Below are 26907 nucleotides of genomic sequence, written 5' to 3' on the forward strand. Positions count from 1 at the left end.
CCTTGGCGCAGGCGCGCTGCGCGGCCGGCGGCGGTGACGGGCGGCGCGGCTGCGCTCAGCGCTCGCCGCCTCTCCCCGCGGCGGCCCGGGCGCTGCGTCCTGCCCCGGCCACCGGCCCTGCGCCCCGTCCCGCCTGCCGAAGGAGGGGCCGCCCCGGCCGTCCCTCGGAAGGGCGGATTTGCCGCCTTCCCGGTCGGTCCGCTTTCTCCGCCGCCGCACGCGTGACGCCTTTGTCAGGCTCCGGGCCCTCGGCTGGGCCCGCTCCTCCGCCTGGGGCCATGGCCGAGCAGACGGGCTTGGCGCTGCCGCAGACCATGGACAGGTACGGGGAGGGAATGTTCGGGCCGAGCCTGTGAGCCCCCCGCCGTGGGTTTGGGGCCGGTGTCGCGGTCCGGTTTCATTTTTTTTTGCCTTCTAAAGTCCTTGGTGGTGTGGCAGAAGTTGTGCGAGCGCTGTCGTAAAGCAGCTGAGGGGCGAGGAGGGATCGCTCCCTCGGCCGCAGGAGGTGTGTGTGTGCCTGAGCTCGGGCGGGCTCTGGGCGGCCGGGGGCTGCAGGAGCCTGCCCCTGGCTCTCGGAGAGCCTCTGGGTAGGGAACGCACTGACGTGCGCGGAAAGTGAGGCACCAAAAGATGACCTAAGCTTAGCCGGCCTTGATTGTTTTGTTGCTGGTTTTACGATCTGAAGAAAGCCTACAATTGCTTTCTGGGACGTTCTTGGAAATTACAACCTTATTATGACTTAAGCATGTTTCCTCCTCTGTAATTAATAACTTGTAAATTGTATTTACTATATTTGTTTTCTCTTTATGCTTTTTCTAGAATATGTAGCACTTTCACCCTGTTCCACTGAGCACTTAAGATTCCTTAAGTGTGATTTGGACTCATCCCGGAAGCCCTTGCAGCCTGTCCCTACAAACACTAAATCACATGCACAGTCTGTTTATGCAGGAGTGGTAATAGCCTGGGATCTCAGAAGGTGGGGACCCAGAAGCAGTCAGGTTTCTGTTGGTGAACCTGTCAAGTTTTCATCATAAGGAGTCCAAAAGAACCCTGGTGGTTTTCTCCTTTCCAGGTCACCTCTAAGGAAAGGGTGTTTAATGAAATACAGCCTGTCATTAGGCAGGTGATGGAAATACAGAATTTGGGAGGCAGGGGTGGAAGTTGTGCAGCCTGCAAGGTGAGGATGAGAAGTTCCAGCTTGATATAGGAAGAGGATAAAAGTGGTTTGAGGAGGGAAAGTTTGTGTTGTAGAAAAACTGAAAAAGTAAGAGATGACAAAGGGATGATTTATCTTACAAGAGTATTGCTGAATCAACTCCTAAATAAAAAAAAAAAAACAAAAAACACCAAAAAAAAAAACCCCACCAGTAAAATAACAAACTTTCATCTACATCCTGGATTTTGAAGTCCAGTAATGTGTAGTGTTTAGTGTTTTGAAGTTGTAGGAAACCATAATACTCTGAGTGGATGTCCTGATTCCCATGGCTATTGTATCACACTTTGAAGGCCTAGTTCATCCTGTTGGGAAATGGCTGTGAGGTGGTGTTTATAGTCTTTGCTGTGGCTAACTATTAAACAAAAACAAACAAAACAAAAACCAAAAAAACAAAACAAAAACAACAACAACAAAGGGAAATTAGTTACCTGACTGCCTAACCAGTTTACTGTTCTTCAGTTGTTACCTGTAACAGAGATGTGGATTTTGATGTACATTTCATATTCTTGTATCCTTTCAATTTTTTGAAATTTTGATTTGTGTCTCTGACTCTTTTCAGAAACTTTTCCTAGTATACTTGGAGTAGCTTGGTATGTAATTGGACAGCGTCTCTGATTTCCTTAATAACAAGGATAGCAGTGAAAGAATTTGAAGTACCTAAGTAGGATAAAAGGAGGTATGAAGAGAGGCTGTTGCTTTCATATAAGAATTCTTTGCGGTCATTATCGGAAACTTTAGAAACAAGAGTGTGACAACTGGTGAATGTAGTAGTAAGAAGGAACAAAGTATTTAGGATTTTAATTTAATTCAGAGTGTAGCACAACATCAATGGAGGGATTTTGGGCTAACCAGGACCTCAAAATGCAGTTGGTGTAAGTAATTTTTCTGGTTTATATTGGGTTTATGGAGCAGGGTTACATCTGAATAAGCAGATTTTTATGCATCTGATGTTTTTGAAGATTGTACCTAAGTGTTGTCATGTTGTTTGTAGTGGTGATCAAGATAAAAACCCTCAGTACTTCATCTTAAGGGACATACCCCATGCTTAAATTATCTGTGGAGATTCTGAGTAATGTACTCATATTTTCAAGCTTTATTCTCTTGACTTCAGTTGAATTATGTGTGGTTATACCAAGGCTTCAGAAGGCTGGGGTTCTGTTTTTCAAAGCATGTCTTGTGGTAGTGATTTGTGGTAGTTCATGTACTGTCTAAATTAAACACAACGGCTCCCTTCTTTCTGTATCTTTGCCATGGTCAGAACATGGTCACCACTGCTTTCTGCTACTTCAGGCTTCAGAGATGTTAATCAAAATTTGGTGGATCATCAGTTGAAGGCTTGTGCAGGTATATGCTGAAGGATCAACACAATGGTAATTTTAGCATGGATTTTGAATCAGCATTCTTAATTTTCTGACTAGGTGGTAGTTGTTCAGTTGTGGTCAATATCCTTGATAAAAACTAGAGCAACATAATGTGACTTTAAAGCCTCTCCTCTTGCCATTCCCTACTGAAAGGAGACAAGAGAGCTGAAATTGCAGGTAGACTTTAAAAGCAATAAAACAATAAATTGTAGATTGCTTAAGAAATTACTCTTACTGTCAAGAGAGGAGTACTGTTGCAATTAAATTTTCTGTTTGCCAGATCACTGATTTATTGGAAAAATGCTAGCAATTTTGGTTCAAAAATTGCAAAATAGCATTGGATTTTCTATTTCAGTTTTTTGAACTGTCATCTGGGTCCATGGTAATTTTTTTCCCAAGGAAATAAATATGCAATGGCTTTTTACATAATTTTCAGTTTCTCTTTCCATTCCAGTCACCATTTGTGGTGGTGTCTCTACTGATATCAGTCATTTCCTTTTTTCTTTGAAAGTGCAGGCACTGATTTAGTTTTATTTGCACAGTTAACTGTTGATACTTTAGTAACCTAATGCATGGTTTTGGATTAATACCCTAATGCTACAGCCTGGACAATGTAATTAGTGCAGTGTGGTCTTTCATTAAAGATGTTTATTTATTCTGGCCATCTCAAACTTGTACTGTATGTTGTGCTCTGATCTCTCTCACTGACAGAAGGTGACACACAAGTAACTCTTTGTAGGAGTGGAGTTCAACCAGATAAGATATGCAGAGTAATAAGCAACATCAAACAGAGGATTTATGTGTTATATTTATTTTTCACAGAATGCCATCTCTGCTGTTACTCAGTCTGTCTGTTCTACTTAGACTGATAAAGCATGTCTCTCTTCCTTGTCCTACCTCAATTAATTATTTATTTTCTTTACAACAGAGTTAAACTCTTTTGAGAGAGGTCTTCCTAATTTCTGGTCAAAGTCTGTCACTGTCTAGATGTACCTGGCTTTCTGTTCTTCCTTGAGAGTAGGTTATTCGTGCTTAGAAGGAAAGGGTGTGTAAGAGTAGAGAATAGACTGTGCTGGGTTAATCTCTACCAGGAAGGAAACAAGGGGTTTGTTTTTCCTTGTCCTTACCCTAATTATTTGAAGTTTATGTTGATACAGGATGGAAAAAGCAAAATCACACATATCTTGGGGAATGAGTTTCAAGAAAGAAAGTTTGAAACAACAATAACTTTATAATAGTTTGGCTTTTTGGTTACTGCTTCATCCCAGGTACATCCCTTAGTATTTTGCTTGACTTTATGCTGAAGGTTCTATGTAGATTGACTTGTTCCTGTGTCTTACTAGTAAAGATGATTAGTGGAGCCTTTAAGCAGACCTGTACACTGCCTTTTGCCCCTGTGAAATATACAGATGTCAGCATGTTATTTATAACTATCTTAACCTTTTCACTCTGGTCTTGTGAATGTTATTTTTTTATCTTTGATGTCTGCTTTGATACGCTTAGGAAGCAATGTACGTGTTTTAGTTGCTGCTTAACAAGTAAATTATACCTGCAGACAGTAGGTAATTATTCTTCCTATTTAAGTGTGGAAAAACTTCTGAGAGACAACTTAAAATTTTTTGTACTCAAACTCTTGGCATTCCATGTATTATGAAGGCATTCAGATAATATTTTCATTTGTTATATTCACTTTGTCTAAAAAGGCTGTACAGAGCCCTGTTTATTTATCTCTTCCATATAAAAGTGTTCAGACTCTGTAGTAGTGCTTAAAGCTCTGATGGTTTCCTTTACCATGGTGTCTTAAAGTGCTCGTTGAAGTTGAAACTTCAGACAGTTAATGCAAATGTGTTGAATAAATATATGCATAAAAATTTACAGACAAATATCAAAAGGTTAAAGTATCAATTTTGGAACAACTTTTTTAAAGTAATGCCTTAAAGTGGTAATGAATATGCCAGTTGTTTGAGGCTTGTTTGGTGCTTTTGACATCTTAACCAGCTTATGGCCTTTCTGCATTGCACAGAGGGTGGAAAATTCCTGGTGTGAAAATAAGTGCTTTCTGATGCACCTTTTTTTTCCACTCAGCAGCAGAATGGGCTAAGTACTAGATTTTTATGGGATATGATACCTGCCTTTATCAAAAGAGTGTGTGACTTGCTCATGCTTTTACTGGCATTTGTAGTTTACCAGACGTGGCAAATTCATTGCTAGTGCAAAAGAATAAGAGGACTCAATCTGAAGTGGTTAAAGCAAACTGCTTCTGGCTGATGTTTCTAATTGAAACTGTTGAGATTACATAAGTTGGTCAAGGGGCTGGAGCACATGATTTCCTAGAAAAAGCTAGAGGGAACTAGGCCTGTCTGAAGAAGGAATGGCTTGGGAGATCTGATAACCTTCTACCTGCCAAGGAGGTTGTTCAGAAGGCTGACTGTGGAGGTTCCTGGCAGGATGATGAGAATCAACTGTAAATTGGAACAGAGAAGTTTTCAGCATGTGAGGATGGAAGTGATGCAGTTGAGCTTTGTAACAACTTGCCCAGTGCAAATGTGAGGCTCATGGGCCTTCTCAGGACCCAGCTGGAGAATGCTTTCTGTCTGGTCTGAATTTGGTGTTGCCTCTGTCTTGGGCAGGTCTGACAAGATCCTCGAGGCTGTAATTCTGTGATACCAAATCTAGTTGCAATCCCAGTTTAAGTGGGAAGACAACACAGTATCATTTGCACTGCATAATTTAAGCATACTATGCTGGAGATGCCAATAGGGAGGTACAGTCCACTGACACCTTCTAGCAAATCTGCACTTGGCCTTTTCTAGCACTGGCTCTGAAATTTGTACCTAAAAGTTGAGATAACTTCCTGTCTAGTTGGACTGGGAATTTGCTTTTTTTTTCTCTTAAGAATTTTTGCTCCTGTCATGGTATTGCTAATATGAGTGCTTTTTGTCAAAAATTTCTAAAACTGAAAGGAAGTGCTTAGACTCAGGATTTTTGTGTCATTGATTCTGGGGGAAGGGTTAGACACTTCCTGCCTAACACTACTGTAGGATAAGAAAACTTAAAATCACAATGTCCACTTTTAAATGCTGCTTAAGAAAAAACTGCACTGAAGTTGTATTAAATCAGGGACTAGCTGTCCATTTGTTTCTAAGTTAACATAAAAATTAATATTTGGCTTGCTATATAATAGTTTCCCCTATAACAAGTAAATACCAGTTGATTTAAGGGCTAACCAGGGAATCCTTGTGTGTGCTTATGTTTTGAAACAACTTTCACAAAACCAAATTTTTGGGATAAGTGTTGTTAGTGTTTCTAGGTTTTCAGGTGGTTGCTGATGAGAAGTATATGGACTGTTTAACAGTGTTCTCAGTTTATGTATACTTGCCTTTTTCCTCCTGTGGCCATGCAGCTCTTCTTCGATGTGTATATAGTAAAAGGAATTGCTAACACAGTGGGAAGGTGGTAAATAATAGAGTTGTCATGGACAAGAGGGACTGGCATTCAGTGGGGTTTTTTTAAGCTATGTTGATATAATTAATTATTTCTTCACAATTTTTCTACAAAAAAGACAAGACCTTCTATTTTAAACCTGCAATGTGGTCATTATATACCTTCCAGATCTCTTCTCATTTGTTTCTTTTTAGTGCCTCCTGGAATGTGAATATTTTTGTTTAGAAGTGGATATTTTTATTGGGCTAAAATGTGCCAACTTCAGTTAGCTTTCTGTGAGGGATGTAATTACAGAAGACCATGTGCAGGGTGCTTGTGACTGTTCTACTGGTGAGTCATGCAGTCAGTTCACAGCTTGTTGAGGAGAGTTACTTAATGTTATGATCAGACTCCGTGCAATATTGTTCATATTTATTCAGAGTAAAGACATTTCCAAATTTTCAATGTCTGCCACATTTGATAGGTGGATTTTGTTGTCCTTGAGGTATTAACAACTCAAGAATTTATCTCGTAGGCATTTAAATTTTTTGGTACCTTTTAGGTCAAGAATTATTCCAGTTTTTATTATTAGGATTATGTACAATGATTGACTTAAGTAGAGCTTTTTGGTTTGTTCTCTTATGCTGTAAATTTTCTGGTAAAAATAGAAACTATAAACCGAGAATAACTTGAGTAATAGTATCTGTCATAAACTCTTGAGTCCAAAGCAGTTTGCTTGCTTTGGAGTCTTCCACTTTTTGCAGTTGGAGGATGACACTTCCCTTTTTTTTTTTTTTTTTTTTTTCCTCCTCTTTTCTTTGGAAGAACACAACAGGAAGATTGCTTATCCTGTATGGTAAGTTTAACCATGAAACTCTCTAGAAATACATTAAAAAATCAGACTTCTATTTCACAAGTACTTTCCTTAAAAGTTGAATGTAAAGCAAGGAACCTTGTTTGGTTTCTAACAGATGTCTATGGTAATGTATTTACTTTCGTAACTGAAGTTGCTGTGCCTGAAGATTCATTTGTACTTCTGTGTTAACTGTGTGACACTAGAAAATGGCTGCAGGAGATTGAGCTCACAGGATATAGACTCTTGGAATAACTTTGCATTTCTTATCATTTGCTTATCACAGCAACAGCTTAATGTCAAGATGGTTACAGTTTTAGGCAGGTCAGATTTGGTCTATTCTGTATGTAGGTTGCTCCTGATATTTGTAGCATCTGTCATCTACTCTGTACATGCACCACGAATACCAGGATTGCTATTTTTCTGATGCAACTCCCTTCCCCTTTCCCCCAGTGCAAAATAGCATTGTTGGTTAATAGAAACTACATATTTTTGTCTTCATTTGGAGTCTGGTCATCTTAGAGGTAATTAATAAATAATTAAGATGTTTAAAATCACATTCAAGGAAGTAACTTTAAATAGCCTCTAATATGTAATTTCCTAGTTGCTTCACATCTCTGTTACTTCCTGTGTTTGTGATTATTGGCAGATTTGTCAAGCAGTGCATGAGAAAATGTTTTCCCTATATTGTATCATATGCTATCTGCATTATAAAAAAATCCATTAAATTTTTAAAGCATTAATTTAATGCTATTAGAATTCTTCACTGTTTGCTGTATATGTACTTGACTACACGTCAACCTTCTGTTCAAATCGTGTTGTTCAAAGTATGTTTCAGTTTTGGAAGTAAATTGGTTTGTGTGTGTATGAGGTTCTTTGTTTAGGTTTTGTTTGGTTGGTTTTTCTTTTTCCACTTAGTTTCAGTCACTTTTGTTTTTCTTCCTAAGATGGTAAGAATCGGTGTTACCCACCCCCAGCAGGCACTCAGTAGCTTAAATTGTTACTTATAGGCCAAGCTGTTAATATACAATAGTAAGAGTTCAGTTAGCAAAATGTATAACGTTTTAGTAATAAAGTGCTTATTGTATGAGTAGTAGTTTTTCCTGATTTGTCCTTTGTACATGTCTAGAAGGGCCCTGTTCTCTCTCCTTCACTTAGGAAATAAAATAAATGTTTGTAACATCAAAATTCATTGCATATTTAAAAGCTAATAGCAACGCCACCGAGCTTTGGTGATTTCTTAGCTTTTCCTTTTGAAAATGTAAGTGTATGGTAATACTAAAGCCTTTTAAGATAACTGCATTTTGAAGACTTTATGAAAGGAATATGTCTGAATAATTGGTTCCAAAAGTTTAATTTATACAGAATGAAAAGCTAATTTTTTTATTGACTGTCTAGATTTGACAAACTAGAGACTGAAACCCAACAAGATAGCTAGATCTGAGGAGGGATTCCTTACTCTAAGGCTGGCTAGAAGCAAAGACCATAAAAACTTCCTAAGGCCCAATTTAGGCACAATAGGTGATGCAGTCAAAGGTTTCGTTTTACCCACGAGCTAGAAAACAGCCAGCAGGATTTACTGAACTGTCCTTTCTCTCTGCCTTTATATAGTGCAGTGAACTCAAGTGTAAAATATTTCCCCTTGATTTAAGCTATAAGTGAGAGTATAATAAAGCTTGAGTTGAACTTCTGATAATCAGTAGATCTTTCTGGCACACTTTTTAATTAATTATTCTATGGGGTTTTAATATGTTTGTTTACTGGGTTTTAGTTATCCACATGCATTTATTAAAAGCTTTTTAAAATCTGGTTTATACTATGTCATCCTGAGGTTAGAGGAAGTCAGAACCTATGTGCGTGCCAGTTGTGTGACCATATGTTCACAGCAACATTAGCTTGATATTCTGTACTTGAGCTGTTTCTACTGAAAGCATTGCTTTTGAAGTAAGGCGTGGTTACTGTTCTGTCTGATCCTTAACAATGTCTCCTTTACCCAGCATTGCACACTATCCTTGATGACTAGGCAGAGCAGAATTGGGTATAAGGTCAGATGACTTTCAGGACTTCCTTTGAAAATTTTAGATTTAGTTTCAAGGTGACAACATGTTTTCTAGCTGAGTGGTACAGGCTGACATATGGCTGCTATACCATGCTGCCTTAAAAGCATCCGCTGAAGTCAGGATGGAGCATCTGAGTGGCTATTTTTGCACTGTGTCTGTTCTTCACTCAGTGTATTTCCCTTGTGTCTTTTTCCCCTTAGGATAGTGTAAGGGCGGGCGGGTTTTGGATTGAAGATAAAAGTATTTTGCACTGTGTTTGATGGCCAGGAAAATATTGGGGAAAGAGCAGTGTTCCAGCTATAATCCTACAAGTGAGTTCATCTCTTCTGGCATTTAATCTCCTCTGTGAAGCATGACATAAGCTAAAGTTTGTTGGGTTAATGGTATTCCTCTCTTTGTAGCCTTTATCAGCGGTTTGTAGGCTAGGCTTGCATTCTCTCGTGACCAGGCAGTGGCCCTCTAGCATAAGATCTTACTGCTGCTGGTTCTTCACACTCAGGAAAAGGAAATGCTTAGTGGTAGCATTTGCAATGAGGTGTTCTCTTGCTTTTTGAGAGAACAGTTTGCTGTCCCCCAATAATAATCCAGCCAACTCCAAAGCAGCCTAATGCTACTAGGTAACTCCATTTTTCTGACATCCTGTTCTTCCGACTTAAACATGATCTTGTAGTCCTTAGAGTGTAGTTGGCAAGTTTAGTGTAAAGCTTATCACTATTCATAATCAAAGATACTTTATCTGTCAGCATAGGCTATACATAAAAAGTTGTTATAGAAGCTCATGAAAAAATGCCTCTTCCAAAAGGCAGACTTATGGGTCATCCTTTAGAACAGTGCCTTTTTGTGGCTAGTTATTGGAATTGATTTCAGTAATTTCTTTCAAGGTATGTTTTCACCACCCCTCACTGACTTGGCTCTCTGTGCTATTGTTGCTATCAGTTATGTTTCAGCCTTTTCACTTTCTTCTTTTTGGATGTGAAATTCAATTGCAGTAAGCTGCTCAGACACTTCATGCTTAGCAGGACAAGGATGCTTTATCTTGCAAGCAAGACATCAGCAAATTCCTGCCACTTGAAGGAGAAGAGCTGAGCATTTTGATCTAGGAGAAATGCAGAAAATTTCTTGTTTTATGAAGGAACTGTAATGAGAGGGAAAATGCATTTTTAGCTCATGATTCTAGAGCGCATCATGCATGTTCAAATTTGCATTTCCCATGTAAGAGTTAGTTAAAAGTCTAGTAGAACTTTCTTTTCTGAGAAGTTTTCTGGTTTTGCTGACCATTCATATTTGTATGCCACTGAATATGAGGGGAAAATTCCAAGATGTTTCCATTCCCACTTGCAGTACTGAGTATTTGAAAGCAGATAATGAAACAGCTGTGCTGTCTCAGTCTAGCAAATTATCTTCTCTTAAATATACCTTGTGGATACAAGGGTATCTGCTGGGCTTATGGGGCTTTAGAAATTTTTGCAAATCTTCTACTAGTGTGTATAACAACAATATACAACCAACATACTGCTTTTGAATTACTTTTTTGTACTGCTTTACAGTCACGCCTGCTTGAAAACAAAGCTGTTTCATGATGAATTCAGCTTTCACAAGTTGAGTCAGATTTGATTTAAATAACATTAGTTAGTCCCTCCCATCCAAGACTGGTTTTGGAAAAAAGTAACCTTCAGAAGGGGTATAGGTTAATAACAAGGAGAGCAGTCTGGGTATATCTGATAGTGGAGGTCTTACAGATGTGTTGGAGCTGTTGCTCCAACCAGATACCAGAGAGAGTGGGCTCTTTACTGGTAAGAAACTTGTGGTTTGGAGGAACCTGGTTTTAGGCAGGCCTTGGTTTCTTAGGTTAATCTTGTAACATTTGGAGTATAAGATCTCTGATCTTCAATACAACTTTCTCCCATCTGCTTTGCTCTTAACGCAAGCAATGCGCTGAAAAGAGTTTGTCTTTGCTGGAGAAAAAAAACTGATGCAAAAAATGCATTGTTCTCAGAGTCTGAATAGAATTTTTGAGACTGGAAAGCTTCATCTGCTGGGGAGCTGAATCTAAAAAGCATTTGTAACCTTATATTCAGAGTTGCAATAGTGATACTGGTCTGAGGTTTTGTATGCTTTGTTTTGATGTTGGTTTTGGGTTTTGTTTTGGTTTTGGTGTTTGTTTTTGTTGGTGGTGGTTTTGGTTTTTTTTTTTTTTAATTTATATTTTGGTTTTTTTGAGCCAAAGAAGTCTGGAAAAATACATCAGTGTTATTGATTTGGCTATGTAGAAAGTCATCAAGGAAAAAGGTTTGAGTTTCTATCAGGAACAATGCTTGGTTGCACCTTTTCAGCCATTTCTATTTCAGGTTATCTGAGTAGCAGCCTGATTCAGTGGTAAGAATCAAGGTCATATTTTATTCAGTATAAGAAAATGGAAAATCTGGCAAGAGCCTAGATACCTGTTTTGGAATGGTTTCATTTAGTCCTTTCTGCTACAGCTGCTGTCAATGGGAAGAGATAAAGCTGATGACAGTATACAGGGAATTTACTGTTCATTATTCATGACTTGCTAAAGGTTTAAGTCTGTAAAGAATTTTGTTATTCCTTTCATAGGTCTTTCAGGTCTTCAGGTCTGATTGACTGGCAAGAAATTGGATGAAGCAATTAAAGAAAAGGAATATTTTTCTTGACTTACTAACCTTGAAAGAGAACTTGAGAACAGAATTTAATCTATAACCATTGGACAAGTTCACGAATTAAAATTGCAGTGTAGCAAGATTATATTCAGGCTCATATCTGTCATTATTTGAATAAACTCTAGACTTGCATTTTGTGATGGTATCCTCAGAGCTAATTAGCTTTGTTGTGAAGCCTTTAATTTTTAAATAAAAACCTGAATTACAAATTTATAGCAGTTGTAGACTTAAATAGCATGTGGAATGAGTGAGTGAATGTTTACCTGTAATGCAGAAAAAAACTGCTGAAGAGGAACAATTATCAGTAGTATTGTATGGTATTATTTGTTCCTAAAGTAAATTTGGGGGTTCTTAATGTAAATAAAAATCAATGAACAATGAGACAACTTGTATTCCATAAGAACTTGATACTGAGGGTGATGAACCCAAATGTCAGCCATGCTTTGTAATCCTTACACATCTTAGTTGTGCCCTCAGCATTTTAATCTTGGTTTTACTAACTTGTGGCTTGTCAGTCTTTCCTCCTCCTGCTTAGGAAGGTTAATGTGTCTTTTGGGACTGCAGTTGGTGCACACTGGAAGCATGAAGGCAGAAAAAACGGTGGTGTTACTGGAGTGAATAGAATGACAATTTTGATTAAAAGCAATGTGGGGAAGGACAGAAAAAAGCCAAGTCAGACTTGGATTTTACCTTCCCATTAAGATGAATGGAAGAAACTACAGTTCTGATTCCAGGAGTCAGTCATCAACTGAAAAGTCTTCTGACATGCAAACTGAGGCAGCTCTAGTTTTAGACCACCACAGTTTAAATTTACATCTGCACCCACTATAATGTGTTCTGTACTTACAACTGGACATGTGGACATTACAGGTTCATTTTATGGATTGTTCAATATTAAATTGCTTTCTCTCCAGTCTTCCCTGGAATCTGAATCTCCAATTGTATTCCCTTTTACAAGTATGCTGGTAATAAATTGCTACAGGTTGCTTTCTGCTCTGGCGCACTTGCAGCTTTTTCAACATACTTCTACTACTATAGATGTTAAAAAGATTCAGTGCTTTAAAGAATGTCTTGCAAGTATTTTATAGGCAGAGTTATATCTATTAAAAAAACATGGCTATTCTTCTGTAACAAAACATTTTCAATTCACAAATAGAATACTACCCAAAATATTGAAGTCATAAAAAAAGCTGTTAGACAAAAATATTTTTCATTTCTTGAAGTTGGAACCTGACAAAATGAAATTTCCCATTGCAGATTCCCCCTTCTTTTTCCTCAAAGAGAAGTTAAAAACAAACAAAAACAAAAGTGAGAGGAAAAGCATCATAAACCACTGTAACATCCTGGCACAGAATCCACAATCATTATTCTCAAATAATAAAGTTGTTTTGTTTAGGAGCGCCAGAGCACTTTTCAGTTTCGTCTTCCTGGGTTACTGTCTGTTACTCATTACACATAAGAAGCCTTTTAGTGTTTTATCTTAATGATGTTACTCAAGTTGTTAAGAGAACAAATGTAAAACTTCAGTTAGGTCACAATGTCTAATTAGATTGTGTCTTGGTAGTTAAATTATAGGGATACTGTTGCTGTGCTCCTTTGTAAGGGTTTAACTATGATTGCAGTGGCTTGCATAAAATATTTTTTAAAAATCAAACCATTATATATATATAGAGAGAGAGAGAGAAAGTAAGAAAGAATTTTATATTGATAGATTCTGGTTCATTATGTAATCTTTAATATCTTCAGTATGGGAACTAGCAAATTTTTTCAAAGTAAAAATTACTGGCTGAACATACCTGTTATTTTCCTAGTTTTAGATCCATATTTTGCTTTTTCTTGGAAGTTGGCCAAGTCTGGCCTAATCATCAGACCAGATATCTGGGAGTTCCTAGGGTTTGTGCTCACTTCTGGCGAGATTGTATAGACTGTCAGTCTTGTGTTTTCTCCTTACAGAATTAATATATTTGCATTTTCATGTCCACATAATTCTCCTCTACTGGGGCAATAGTATTCTTGAAGTACTTTGTAACTTAATTTATATTATACAAAGTCAACTTGTTTGAACTAAATACTGTCATCTTTTTAAAGAGAGCAAATGAATTTGATACAATTGCTTAGAATTTTTTGTGATATCTTGTATCATTTGTGTTGTCTTATCATTTAAGTGGATTGGACTTAGTTTCCCAAGTAACAGACTACAGTATTGATCTTATAGTTTTTAAAATTAAAAAAAACTTACCAAAATATTGTAGAAGGAGATGATAAAACATTAAAAAAATATGGATTTTTTCATATGCTGAATTATTCAAAGGTTGGACTACAGTTTCAGTGCTCTTTAATCATAAATTATCTAAAAGTTTTATTAATAATTCAGAATGTATAAAGCAGTTGTTTAGCTATCTGCAAAATTATGTTTATTATGTTGATTTTATAGCAAAATGTGGTACAAAATGTTTACACTTCCAATGATTAAGAATGAAGTAACAACCATCATCTCCTCTAGGTGCACATTTTCTAAAGCTGCATGCTTTCACATATGATTGTTTATTTTAAGCATGTAAAAGTAGCAGAAAATATCTCTTTTTTCCTTCCTGTGATTACAGAAGCTGCTGGGTTTGTTTTGCTACCGATGAGGATGATCGGACAGCAGAGTGGGTGCGACCCTGCAGGTGCAGGGGCTCCACCAAATGGGTGCATCAGACTTGTCTGCAGCGCTGGGTGGATGAAAAGCAGAGAGGAAACAGTACTGCTAGAGTTGCTTGTCCTCAGTGCAATGCAGAATATTTAATAGTATTTCCAAAGCTAGGTAAGATATGGATCCTTTAAATTGTTGTTTATTTATTTGTTCTTGTTTACCTTTTTTCTTTTCCTTTCTTGTGCTGGGAGCTCTGTTGGAAACCTGCCTATTCCTTTTTCCAGACAGAAAGAAATAATTTTATATTCTGCTTACGTCCTATTTGGTGGCTTAGTTAAATACTTTCTAAAAATTTTGGATGTATTCCACTTAAGTATTTAGATAGATCTTGTGATTGACCTGTAATTATTTCCTGGCTAATGGGATTATTTTTCTTGTTGAGCAGAAGGTGACTTCTTTCAGCAGTTGCCACACATAAACACATCCTTTTTTTGACTCAGCTTGCAGAGACATTTATCAGAAGAAATTCAGAGGATAATTTCTTAAGCAAGAGATGGTATTACTGGAAAAACATACTTTGACTTTGGTCAGGAGGTGTTTCTGGGTCAATATTGCCCTGTAATCAAGAGGCAGAATATTTATGATTGCTGGGTACTGCTCTAGCTCTGTTTGTCAAGGTGAAAAAAAAAAGTTGGACATGATCTTCCAGAGTCTCTTATTGAGTAGCCAAGTAGAACAATGCACAGTACATTGCATGTATTTAAATTAGCAGTCCTTGCTGTTATTTCAGCCCTCATTGCCCATGTGTTCTATAGGATATATTAAGCAAATCAAGAAAATGAAATGTTGCCATGGAAACTTAAATTTTGTTTAAAAGTAAATCTGCTTGTTAAAGAAATGGTGATGTAGCAATTGAGTGCAGGAATTGAGAGGATTTTAAAGAAGGGGTTTTTTTAAAGTATCTTATTTCAGTAATGAAAGAGCTGAAAATAACTCGCTGCCAGTTCTTTGGGACAGCACCTCTTTCTTATTAGCTTAAGGGCTGACGAAATGGAGGTGTCAAGGGAATTTTGAGTGATGACATTTATTACCGTGATACAACACTGAGTAATGGGGAAGAAAATATACACAATACTGTATTGTTGATATAAAAAAAAGACATAAACCAGTATGAAACTTAGTACAAATTATTTGTATAACGACCACAATTCGGGCATCCAGAGTGGGGTAAATCTCCATCATGAAGAAGGCAGTAAACAATAACATTTAGCATTGACTTTGGGAGGAAAACTGAGTTTCTGTCTGGACACAGAAGGCACCACAAAACTTAACATTGTTTAAAGTTCTTACTTGTATCTTGACTGATGAAATTGTAATGTGAGCTGCATTTGCATTTTATTTTGACAATGGCGAAAAGGGGAGGCAACTCGACTTTGGACAGGATTTTTTAACATAACAGGCATTTTAATTTGTTCCTGCAATTCATGGCATACTGTATTTGAAAGCTTAGATTCCAAAATTCCTGGATTCTGAAGCTGGCCTAAACTCATGCATGAGGTTGTTCAGCTCTTGCATGCAGGTATGTGAGACTCCCTTCCGGTGTTCTGATATATTTTCCCTCACAATACCATCTTTTTCCATTTTTAAAGACACGAGCACAAAAATTCAGATTTGTATGGGAGTGCACAAGACATCAGTAATAGAGCAGGGAAATTGGGTCCATGGAACATCAATCATGACCTTGAAGTGCCTTAAACAAGGGAGCCTGTCGTGCCCTTTTGTAACTCTTTCTAATAACTCAAAGCTGTTATAGCACAATTCAACTACAAGTGGTTCAAGGTCACACCAGGCAGAGTAAGGTCAGTAAGATTTTGCCAAGAAGCCTTATTAGTGGCCCTGTTTCTTCTGCAGCAGGTGTTTTTTGAAGACAGTATTGGTCATACCCTTCTTGAGGCGTCACAGTTCTTTAAGACTTTCCTAATGTACTTCTGGAAACTTTTTTCTAAAAATTCTGTGAAAGGATACCCCCAACACGAATTTTAATTTATGATTATAGTTTAGACATAATAACAACTTGTGGGGACATCAGTGAATATAAGTAAGTGGGTGTTTTTTTATGTATTTACTAGCTCAAAACAACCTCTCATGATCTATCTCAAAATCACAATTCCATTTTAGATGTGATACTGCCTATCAGTTCTGGTGGCTGGTAATTTTGTTCTTGCAAGTTGTTTTCTGGTCTTCTAAGAACTTTCTCTAAATAGAAAAATATTATTATCACTTTGAAAGTAACCAAAGTATCTCTTAGATAATTATTCCATTCAATAAACAGAAAACAGTGTGGCAAAAGAGAACTATTTAAAGCATGATATCTTTTGCAAAAGGAAAAATATTTTTGTTTCATATTTCCTTCTTTAATTTGCATATCAGTGATATTTATTTTCCTATTTCTTCAGTACTATCTTAAAAAGCAAAATCAGTTTTGTCCTCCTTTCTCACTACTTCCTTCCTAAGACTAATTAAAAGATTGTTTCAGTAATTTTTTCTAGTATTTTCTCAAGATTTTATACCAAATTCTCTAGCCAAGTTTCTCTTAATGATTAGTATCAGTTGGTGTAACTTGTTAGTACTTGTGTTATAAGGCAACCTTCAGTGTCATTTGAGTTTCCTGTCTTCAAACGTAAGTTTTGAAAATGATACAACCAAACAACTCTTCCAGTGACTCTGGGAAACAGTCAAGATGTGTAAACTACTGTGCATTTATTACTTGCAGTTATGACCTTGTTGCTACTTCCAGCATACTGATAGACATCCCAGCACTTTCTTAAGAGTGTTCTGGAAAGTCAAACACAACTGTTAAGAGTTGAACTGGATGTTCCTGTTGCTGTTTTTCATCAGCTGACTTAAGCTGAGTAGAACTGGGAATACAGGTGTTCAGAATACAGGTGTTCTCTGCAAAAAGAACTAAGTCTTTAAAATGGAGTCACAATTTTGTCACTGTGGGTAAACTTTGAGAGACATAGAGGATTAGTTACTTGTGGAATGCCTGTAGGCTGGTATTGAGAATTGTCACTGATTTTGGTAGGAAAAAGTAGGAGGGAGCTCACAGGAACTGTTCATGCATATGAGCTGTGGGAGGACAGTCTGTATGTAGAATTTGTTGACAAATACAAAAGTAATGCGGATTATGGTGATGATATTTTTCACTTATCTATATACATTTCAGTGTTCTGGTTTTTGCTTCACTTATACTCTTACAGTCCCTCAAAGAAAAAATGCAGGCATTGCCCTTGTTTATCTCTCCAAAGGTAGTCAGGGTGTTTATTGTCTTGCCCTGCGTAAGTCTGGAAAGTGCAGTTGTGCATAGACAGAACAATGAACCTATTCATGTGTTCTTAGCAAAGGCACTGAATAACCTGAATAGGAGTATTTTTTCATCCAGTGTTTTGAGAGGTGATCCTCTAAACATACTGAATGCAGCCTCTTCCAGTGGAAGGAATCTTTTGTATTAACTGTGCTACTTTTTACTGCAAGCAGTATAGTTTAGTGACAGAATTTTCAGGTGAAGCTGTCAAAGACAAGGGCATGAAGTACATTACAACAATTTGGGTTTTTTTTCCTTTAGAAAACTAAAATATCTAACAAATAAAAAAAGCACTATGCCTAAAGTAGTTTCTAAAAAAGAACAATTCTTATTCAACATAAAGGAAGCTAATCAGTGGGTACATTACTGCTTTAAGCAGTGTATCAATCTCCTGGAAAGGTTATGTGGTAAATGAAATTGTAGGTAGAAAAAAGTTACAAGTATAGCTTAATACCTTTTTAATAATTATATATTCTCACTTAAACAGCACATGTTCAGACTTGTATTTTGCCTCATTTGTTCTTTTGTATTGGTGATGCTGAGCTTTCTACAGAACGCTTTTATGTGTATGTATCTGTATATCTCTATCTTGAAACCTTACTTTTCCTTTATCATAGGTCCAGTTGTTTACGTTTTGGATCTTGCAGATCGCCTGATCTCAAAGGCATGTCCCTTTGCTGCAGCGGGAATTATGGTGGGCTCCATATACTGGACAGCCGTTACGTACGGAGCGGTGACGGTCATGCAGGTACTCACGTCTTCCTCTTCTTGCCAGCTTTGAAAGCAAAATCTAATCAGACTCCTCTTTCCTTGGCTTTAAAATGTGCTTAGCTACTTTCAGTGTCGCTAACAGTGAGTTCAAGATCGTTTTTCACGTTTAACTGGTCCTAGTTTATAAATGCAAGTATGCCTGTTTGGGCATGGTTCAGTCTGCAGCTAAAAACCAGTACTGCTCTAGCTGGCTGCCCTGTGTATGACAGACTGGTTAATCCAATTCTGTTCTCATGGAAAAGGTGCTGTTACCACCTAGTTATGATTAATTCTTCACAAAAGACATGAGCTTTAATTTTTTTCTTTTACCTGGAGAAAAAACTTTGCTAGTAACATTGAAAGAGTTGAAATTGAAACATGTTAAATTATTTTCTTAATAATGTGATTTTTTAAAATTGTATAAAGGAAAATACATGCTCTGAATGATGCAATTCATTTATAAACAATAAATACAAAACATTGCAAATTAGTAATGCTTTAATTACTTCAGATTGTATGATTAGTTGAAAGGGGAAGATACTTTTCCTGTTTCTTTTCTTGTAAACTTTAAAGAGAAAAATAGAAATATTTAAATAGAAAAATAATGTTGACAGGTGGTAGACTAACTTGTTCATGGCAATCCTAGTCCAACCACAAGACCAGGGTTTTCAGAGATTGTACAGTCAGAAGCACTTTGGTTACCCTTTTATTTGTTGGTTCCTTTATCAAGTCCATAATCTTTGTTTTGCCTGAAAGCACAGAAGTATTTCTGGTGCTAATTCAGCTGTAGATAGAATTAACAAACCTTTGTGTTAAATACTCCTCTAAACAGTTCTAATTTTAAATATACAACTTGGTTCTTCTCCCTGTAAGTCATTTGGCACTAGTTCTTGGGATGTGTGGTACTGTCAGATCTGCAGGTCACTCCCTCTCAAGATCATGTGCTGTTTTGGTTCAGTTTCTATGTGATCTGAAAGCAGAAATGGAGCCCACATGAGTGGCTGCAGTTTCCCTGTACCAGTGTGGCCAAGGGTCACAGGTGATGTGTAGTGGATTTCAATACCATCTCCATTCCAATGGATGAGTCTCTGTATTACAGAGTGGTGCACTTACATATTTTTTCATTGGATATTTTGTTCTTGTGGCTCCAACAGGAACATTGCAACCGTCTGCAGTACTACAGCCAGACTTTGGAAATGCACCAGTCCTTTTCTCCTTCCTTATTGTTACACTGAGCTCTTTTTCTGTAGGAAATAGTGACCTTTTTAGCTGCCCTAGAACTCCGTAGCCAAATGGAAAAATAAATGCTTTGTTCTGAAGTTGTTTTGCTTTTGAAGTGAGGATCTGTCTAAACATTAGTTTAGGCAGCTGGTCAAATCCCAGGTATGAGGAATTAGCTATTTTCATGATTTATTGTTTTGGTTGTATGGATGACATGCTGGGCAAGACAGTAATTTAGTTTTGCTTGTAGAGGAGGAGATTGAGAGGGTAGTAGAGCGAAACCATTCCACCCCTTTTGCCACTCCAACCTTGCTGGGTTTAATACAACTTGTCTCCTGATGCATTTCAGACTCCTTTCCTTTAGTTGAAGGGCCAGAGAGAAGCACAAAAGCTATTTTTAGACTTCAGGCACAGAAAAATAAATACAGAATTGACATTGTGGTAGCTAAGTCAGTAACAAGTCAGATGGAGTTACTGAAAGCAGAGAAATACAAAAATTTCTAAAGCAGAAAGAGACAGGATACTGAGGCTTTTTTTGATGGGCAATGACTATAAGGAGGAAAAGGATAGTGTCAGACTTCACAGCTTGAGCAGAAGATACTGAAGAAACTGGGAGACAAATGCTGAATGTTTTTTCAGGAATAATCTTTTGGCAGCAACAATATTGGTTATGCCTATTTATAGAGGCTGTGGTATATAACATAACTTGCTGTTCTAGAGGCATAACATGGAATGCTTTCCAGAGCAAGGCAAAAATGTGCAGTTTGAAGGTACTGTGGTACATTATCATAGCTTCTTCCCTGTGTCCTACCTATTCCAGAAGTACTGGGTTTGTTGTTTTCCTTTCTTAAAATTTTGCTGTTGTTTCATGTTCTTACCTCCTAATTCTAATTTTTGTGCAGATGAAGACTTGATAAGTTATTGTATTTGTGGGGGAAATGAGAAGTCAATGAGAGAACACATCAGAAAATCCAGTGCCTGACAAACATAATGATTATTTTAGTGCTTTTAGTCCTCCCAGATTGTTACAGAAAAAGTCATGAAAGAGCCTGATCTTCCTGGAAGTAGCTCAAGGACTGTATTAGCATTTATACTGCTTAAATTGAGGCAACTCTGGAGGATATCTACCACTCTAATGTTTTTATCTATTTCTTTTATCCTCAGTCCTATTAGATTTATTTAACAATTCTAAAACAATTAAAACAAGAATTACTTTTTAGAAAACATAAGGCACCATTCTGTTACAGTTTTAATATGTGCATTTTATAGATGGACGAGTCTGATTAATTTTTTTATATGTCAGTAGAAAAGTGTACACACAGCAGTAATAACTGTCCTTTAAAATCCTTGAACCAACTACATTGGAAAATAAGGTACATATGAAGATATGCTGCTATTTCCACTACACTTGAAAATAATGTTCATCTTCCTGCACTGTCCAGGGAAACAACAGTGGAATACTGTGATCTCTGTTATGTAAGGTATTCCTAAAAACCATAAAATTTTGATAAAAACATCCTGAGGTACCTATTATCAATTTATCCTTTAAACAGTAGTATCTGATCAGTTTGTGAGTGTAGAATTAGTTGTTGTAAAACTGTACATTCATAAAAGCATTTTGGAAGGCTTTCTATGTTATTAGTGTTTCAGATGTTTACATTTTTATATACCCAGAAACACATGAAACCTTTCTTGCAATGGTAGGGAATTCTGTTACAGCTCTCTGCAAGATTAATGATTTGCAGACTAGGGCTGGTAGCTCACCTGCCTTATGCTCCATAAGCAACCAAGGATACCAGGAGAAAACAGAGTAAATTAGGTAAAACAGTATTCCTTTTTTTCTTTAACTTAAAATGTGTGGGCAGCTTCAAACAAACTCAACTTTTAAAGTTGCATTTTTGTTCATTTGTATATTGCTACATTTGTTGTGGCCTTTGTTATGTTTGTCAACTCTATGCATATCTTCCAGGTTGTGGGTCACAAAGAAGGTCTTGATGTGATGGAGAGAGCTGATCCTTTATTCCTTTTGATTGGCCTTCCCACTATCCCAGTCATGCTGATACTGGGCAAGATGATCCGTTGGGAGGACTATGTGCTCAGACTGTGGCGCAAGTACTCTAATAAGCTACAAATTTTGAACAGCATATTTCCAGGTAATGTGATTAAATTTAAAAGGAAATGCCAAGATTGAATTTCTGCCTTTAGGAGATGGGGATAGGCAAGTAGTTTTTGCTATTTTTAAGTAGAGGTGATTAACATGATCCCTCTATTTCACGTTCATTCTGTTTGGATTGTGTTTGTACAGTATGTCCTCAGAAGGATGGGGCAGGAGTAGCAGGGCCAGTTTCAGTTCAGGCTTTAGGAACAAAACAAGCTACTAAAATTCATGGGTCTTACTTGAAAGTAAAAATGACTGCAGTCATTTAATGGAAACAGAATATTCAGTTCAGTGAGAGGAGGGATAGTTCTCAAAAAGCAGTTGGGCTATAGATTTGGAGTGGAGTGGGGAGTGGGCAGTAATGTACTTTTCTGGGTTCTCTTTGAGGCAGTGTAACCTTTTCTTCCCCCATTCTTACCCTTTAGGCATTGGCTGTCCTGTTCCTCGTATCCCAGCAGAGGCCAACCCTTTGGCAGATCACGTCTCTGCCACACGTATTCTGTGTGGAGCTCTAGTTTTCCCTACTATTGCCACAATAGTTGGCAAGCTGATGTTCAGCAGTGTTAACTCAAATTTACAAAGGACAATCTTGGTAAGATTCAATACTGTTTGTTTCATAAATTAATATAATACAGGAATATGAAGTGTTGTGAAGGAGGGAGGCAAAGGAAAAAGGAACATAAATTGATCCAGAATTTTAAAAGCAGCATTTGATTAAAGGAAGGGTTTTTTTAAGGTTGCCTGTCTCTGCAGTGGACAAATATCATGTGTGTGAAAGACTGGTTTTATGACTGAAACTAATCTCAGTTCATGACAAGGCTGAAACTTTTATGTGGCACTGTAGTAGGCAGGCCTTAGCAGTAATTAAGGCTGACAATGAAGATGAAGAGCCAGCATCTTCTAAGAACAGTCTCTGTAAGGGAAGACTGGGGTTTATATTAGCTTTCTCTATTAGCTTTTACTTACTGATTTTTAGAGAAACCCTTTGTTTCTTGTTTTAATAAGGAGAGGAAAATTAACTCTCTATAGAATTCAAATGGAGGGGGAATGACAATCTCTTCCTTTGTGAATAACCTCTCTGGTTGCTGCCTTTCAAGGGCAGGTACACTGAATTTGGTAATATGGAATCCCTGCTCATCTGACTGTCCCTTCAGCCCATTTTCAATTCCTGCATGTTTATACACCCCTTTCTTTTACATGGAACATACAGTGGTATTGCAAATGTTCATGCAGACTAGAATCTTCTTGGTGTCTCATTTTGAAGACTTGAGATAAATATATAATAAAGCTTTCTAGAGGGAAAAAAAAAGTTTGTTTTACAAAAATATTTTATTTTACTCCACTTTTGGCAAGTGCCATTTTTCAGAGTCTAGTTATAGAATGGTTATCAGTACTATTCCTTGTGCCATGTATAGTACATATTCAGAGAAGGGAGGAAAGCAGATACATACCTGCATTTTCTTTGTTCTTGAAATAAGATTTTGATTTTTAAATTTAGAATACTGGTAAGACTCCCAAGGAAATAAAAGTTTTCATACTTTCAGTCTGTAAGTAATGTTAACCTCTGTAATAACCCTTTAAGTAATGTTGACCTCTGTAATAGTTCATTGTGACAGAAAACTTTGTGATACTCATTTGGAACTCTACTAATTAGTTAATCTTTAGAAGAAAATACCATATGTTTAGAAAACAAATCTTCTCTGGAAATTTTTAGGAACATTTGCAATGATATAACACTGAACTGTGCCGGTTTTCAAAATATCTTTTTATTTCAGGGTGGAATTGCTTTTGTTGCTATAAAAGGAGCTTTTAAGGTTTACTTCAAGCAGCAGCAATATTTGCGCCAAGCTCACCGCAAAATTTTAAATTATCCTGAGCAAGAAGGAGCATAAGGCTGTAACCTCCAGATGTCACAGAATCTCACCTAACAGGTTTCCATGTTGTATTGGTTCCATTGTTATTGCACAGTAGTGGAAAATTGTGATAAGTTGCTGCTCCTCTATTTTTTTTTTCCTTTAAATACAATAAAGCACTGTCTTGTGGCAGGGTAAATCCTTTCAGCAACAACTGAACCTAAGAATGTGATTTGGCTTTCCTTGTTTTTTTGATATTTCTGTTGGGCAATAGCTTTTGAATTTTCTTTGAGCCAATATACTGAATGGAAAAAAAAAAAAAAAAGAATCAACTACAGAACATTCTAAGTGTAGTTACGTAGGCTATATCCAATTGCCTTTTCTATAGGTGTTTTCATTCCCACGCTGTCATTCAGTTTAGCATTTCACACAATGAGGGGAGATTGCTTTAGAAGGGGAGCGTGAGTCATTACCAAGGAGAAGTAATTTTCCTTGGGTTTTGGTGGTATCAAATGGGGAGTGTGAAATACCCAAATAACAGAGAAAGCAGAAGATAGATCACTCTGTACAGGACTTATTTGTCAGCTTTAACCACCTAAGTATTAGGTGTTAAAATTAGCATGGCTTTCAGGTGACTATTTTATTACTGGTAATTTCCAGTGTCGTCTTGTATCTTCTGCAGTGCCTAGTGTCATTTTCTCATGGCTTTACTGGTTTGTAACTGGTGCTGGATAGCATTTTTTTCCTCCAGAGTAAAATAATTACAAGGGGGAAGTAAATTTCAGTTGCTTATTTTGTAGTTAAGTATTAGAGCACTTTTTTAGTTTCCATATTCCTTTTTGTTGTGTAAATACCTATAGAAAACCTGTGAGAAAGCAGCTTTGAACACTAAAGCTCCATTTGAACTGACAGAGCAGGGGGTCCCCTGAAGCATCCAAGCCTGAGTGTGTAACTCAGCTGTTCAGGACTAGGCACTCCTGCCCTAGTGGAAATGCTGGCTCCAAGGGGCTACACTTTGGGAACCTGAGCTGAGCATCCTGCCAGCTGGGTAGGTGCTCTTAAGGTAACTTGGCTCCGTTTTGTAAAGGACTAAAGGATAAATCTTGAACGTGTGATAAAGTTCATTTATACAGTAAGATTTACTGATCCCATATGTGTAAAGTAGTCAGCTGAGAGAGACGTTAGCACTTCCATTATTTGATGTATTTCTAAACCTAATTTCAGCAGAAATTGACTGTTTTGTGAAGTTAAATCCTGACAAAAAAAAAAATACAGCCATTGCATATTCATACCAGACTTAATCTAGACTTCATATTTGAAGTTCTTTCTTATCAACAATTTCTTTGTTTTTCTCTGAGTTTTTTCTTGTTTATATTAGTATGGCAGATGCATGAAAAATGGCTTAAAAATCTTCTAGTGGGATTATTCATAAGTAAATATTTCTTTTCACCAGAAATGAAGTAAATGCAGAATGGACTTCCTATTTGACTGCAATAATGTATGTTAGGAGAAATTCGAAGTAAGGTACCTTTTCTATAGTATGTTTATCTTAATTACCAAGGTGTAATATTTTAAAAGTGTACAAAAATGTATATAAAGGCCAATTAGTATTAAAAACTTATACAGGTGTTAAGAATTATACATTCAATCAATATCAAATACTTTTGAGGCTCTTGCTGTAATGGAAGAACTACTATTACCTTGTACGTCTGCTGATTATATTTGTCTTAGTGGGCTCACTTTTATATAAAACCTAAACTGAGTAGCAGCCTCTGAAAGTTGCTACACTCTGTAAGATAGTCTTGAAACAGTATAGTATGTATTTCTTACAGAATTCCTCGTTTCAAGAAAACAGCTTTTCAGTGGTCTTCACTGTATATATTTCCAAGCAATTTATTACTGTTTTTTAAAGTCTCATGGAGAGAACTGAATGATGCAAATTAGTGGGTTTGAAACTTGTTTCATGGGAAAGCTCATTGTCTCCTTTGGAAGTTAAAGCTATTGTAAAAATGCAATTATAAAATACTGTATGGACTGTAAGATGATTTCACATGAGTGGTTAAAGGTCATTACTCTGTAAATCTTGTTTTTAAGTATTGAAAATTATAGTTATGTTGAATTAGGTTGAATAAATATTTTTTACACTCTTTAGTGTATTTTGTCAATTGAACATAAATCCTGTAGCAAAACTTCTGATAGAAACCGTGTTTTGTTTTAATACATACTGATTTATATAATTGATTTTAAGTTGATAGAGTAAAGGAATGTCTTTGTGATGAAGAATTACTTTAAGACTTAAGTCTGACATTGAATTTTTTCCCTCCTCCCTAGCAATGAATAAATGATGTAGGGGAATGTGTTTCTTAAACGTTTAAAGCAAAAGAAGCGTTGCAATATGGGTAACTTCCAGTAACACAGAACTGAAGTTGGAAGTGACTGCATATCCTTAGGCTGGCTGATGTGCAGCATTGATTTGGGCAATACATTGATCCCTCTTCATCAAGAAAGAGTATATTGCTTGAAGGACTTGTATTTTTCACTGATAGCCAATTAATGTCCCATTACTTTCAGGACAGGGACTATGAAATGTTGTCTGGCATTTCTCAGTATACTATTACCTGTAATACGGTTTCTATTAGACTTCCATTACATTGACATAAGGGCACAGATTACCTGTACCATGTTTATGTAAATACACAAGAGATGCTTCTCCTCTTCTCTCTTTTCTTCTACCTTAAACTCCTAGATTCAGATGGACCCCTACTTCACTTTTTTTTTTTTCCTGCTTGTGTGGTTCTTTGCTGTAAAACCTAGAAGTATGTGTGCCAAAAATTGCCAAGCATTCTTTCTGCTTTACTAAGATAGAGAAGTCCAGATAGGCTTTATTAATTAATTTCAAGCCTTATGCAAGAGCTTGAGTGATACAACCACTTTCCAGAAGGGCAGCTCCCAGGACACGTGCATGAGGAAGTATTGCTGGGAAGGGGGGAAATTGTGCTCTGCAAACAGAGATGAACTACCCATTGAACCATGGCTCCTTGGCCTTCAGAAGGTTTGAAGACCTGTGGCCACTCTGTCCATTCTTGCCAGTTACTTATTCACATGCTCTGGATATTTTTTATTTTTTTTTTTGCTCCTGTGAATATTGTGAGCATAAAACAGTTATTTCTGGTGTACTGTACTAAGTTGTTCAGTAGAAAAATTCCATTCCAGTACCACTAAAAGCAAACAGAAGACATGACTTGAAACTGCTTTAACCAAACAGCTCAGCAGCACCTGTCAAAACATATCGTGCAGGCATCTCATTTAATGCTGGATGACTAAGCCATGGAAAA

The 26907-nt window shown here is 37.1% G+C and overlaps 1 protein-coding gene across 2 annotated transcripts; it reads left to right on the top strand.

Moving 5' to 3' along the window:
* Nucleotides 1–11: 11 nt before the first annotated feature.
* MARCHF5 (membrane associated ring-CH-type finger 5) lies at nt 12–25719 on the top strand. Of its 2 annotated transcripts, none has more exons than XM_066323812.1 (6): nt 12–322; nt 14195–14397; nt 18208–18338; nt 21531–21714; nt 22145–22311; nt 23495–25719. In XM_066323812.1, the coding sequence occupies exons 1-6, from the start codon at nt 279–281 to the stop codon at nt 23609–23611; spliced, it is 846 nt and encodes a 281-aa protein (XP_066179909.1). In that variant the 5' UTR covers nt 12–278; the 3' UTR covers nt 23612–25719. The 2 variants fall into 2 exon arrangements, with proteins under 2 accessions (XP_066179909.1, XP_066179910.1); XM_066323813.1 differs by having other exon boundaries at nt 141–352.
* The last annotated feature ends 1188 nt before the right edge of the window (nt 25720–26907 follow it).

This window comes from Sylvia atricapilla, chromosome 8 (assembly GCF_009819655.1).
Source record: "Sylvia atricapilla isolate bSylAtr1 chromosome 8, bSylAtr1.pri, whole genome shotgun sequence".
Lineage (NCBI taxonomy): Eukaryota > Metazoa > Chordata > Aves > Passeriformes > Sylviidae > Sylvia > Sylvia atricapilla.

What these genes read in the sequence shown, in the direction of transcription:
- MARCHF5 (XM_066323813.1), top strand. Translation starts at nt 279, where the DNA reads ATGGCCGAGCAGACGGGCTTGGCGCTGCCGCAGACCATGGACAGGTAC. An exon ending in GGAATGTTCGGGCCGAGCCT is followed by an intron (nt 353 to 14,194) that starts GTGAGCCCCCCG and finishes CTGTGATTACAG; the next exon opens with AAGCTGCTGGGTTTGTTTTG. An exon ending in ATTTACAAAGGACAATCTTG is followed by an intron (nt 22,312 to 23,494) that starts GTAAGATTCAAT and finishes TTTTTATTTCAG; the next exon opens with GGTGGAATTGCTTTTGTTGC.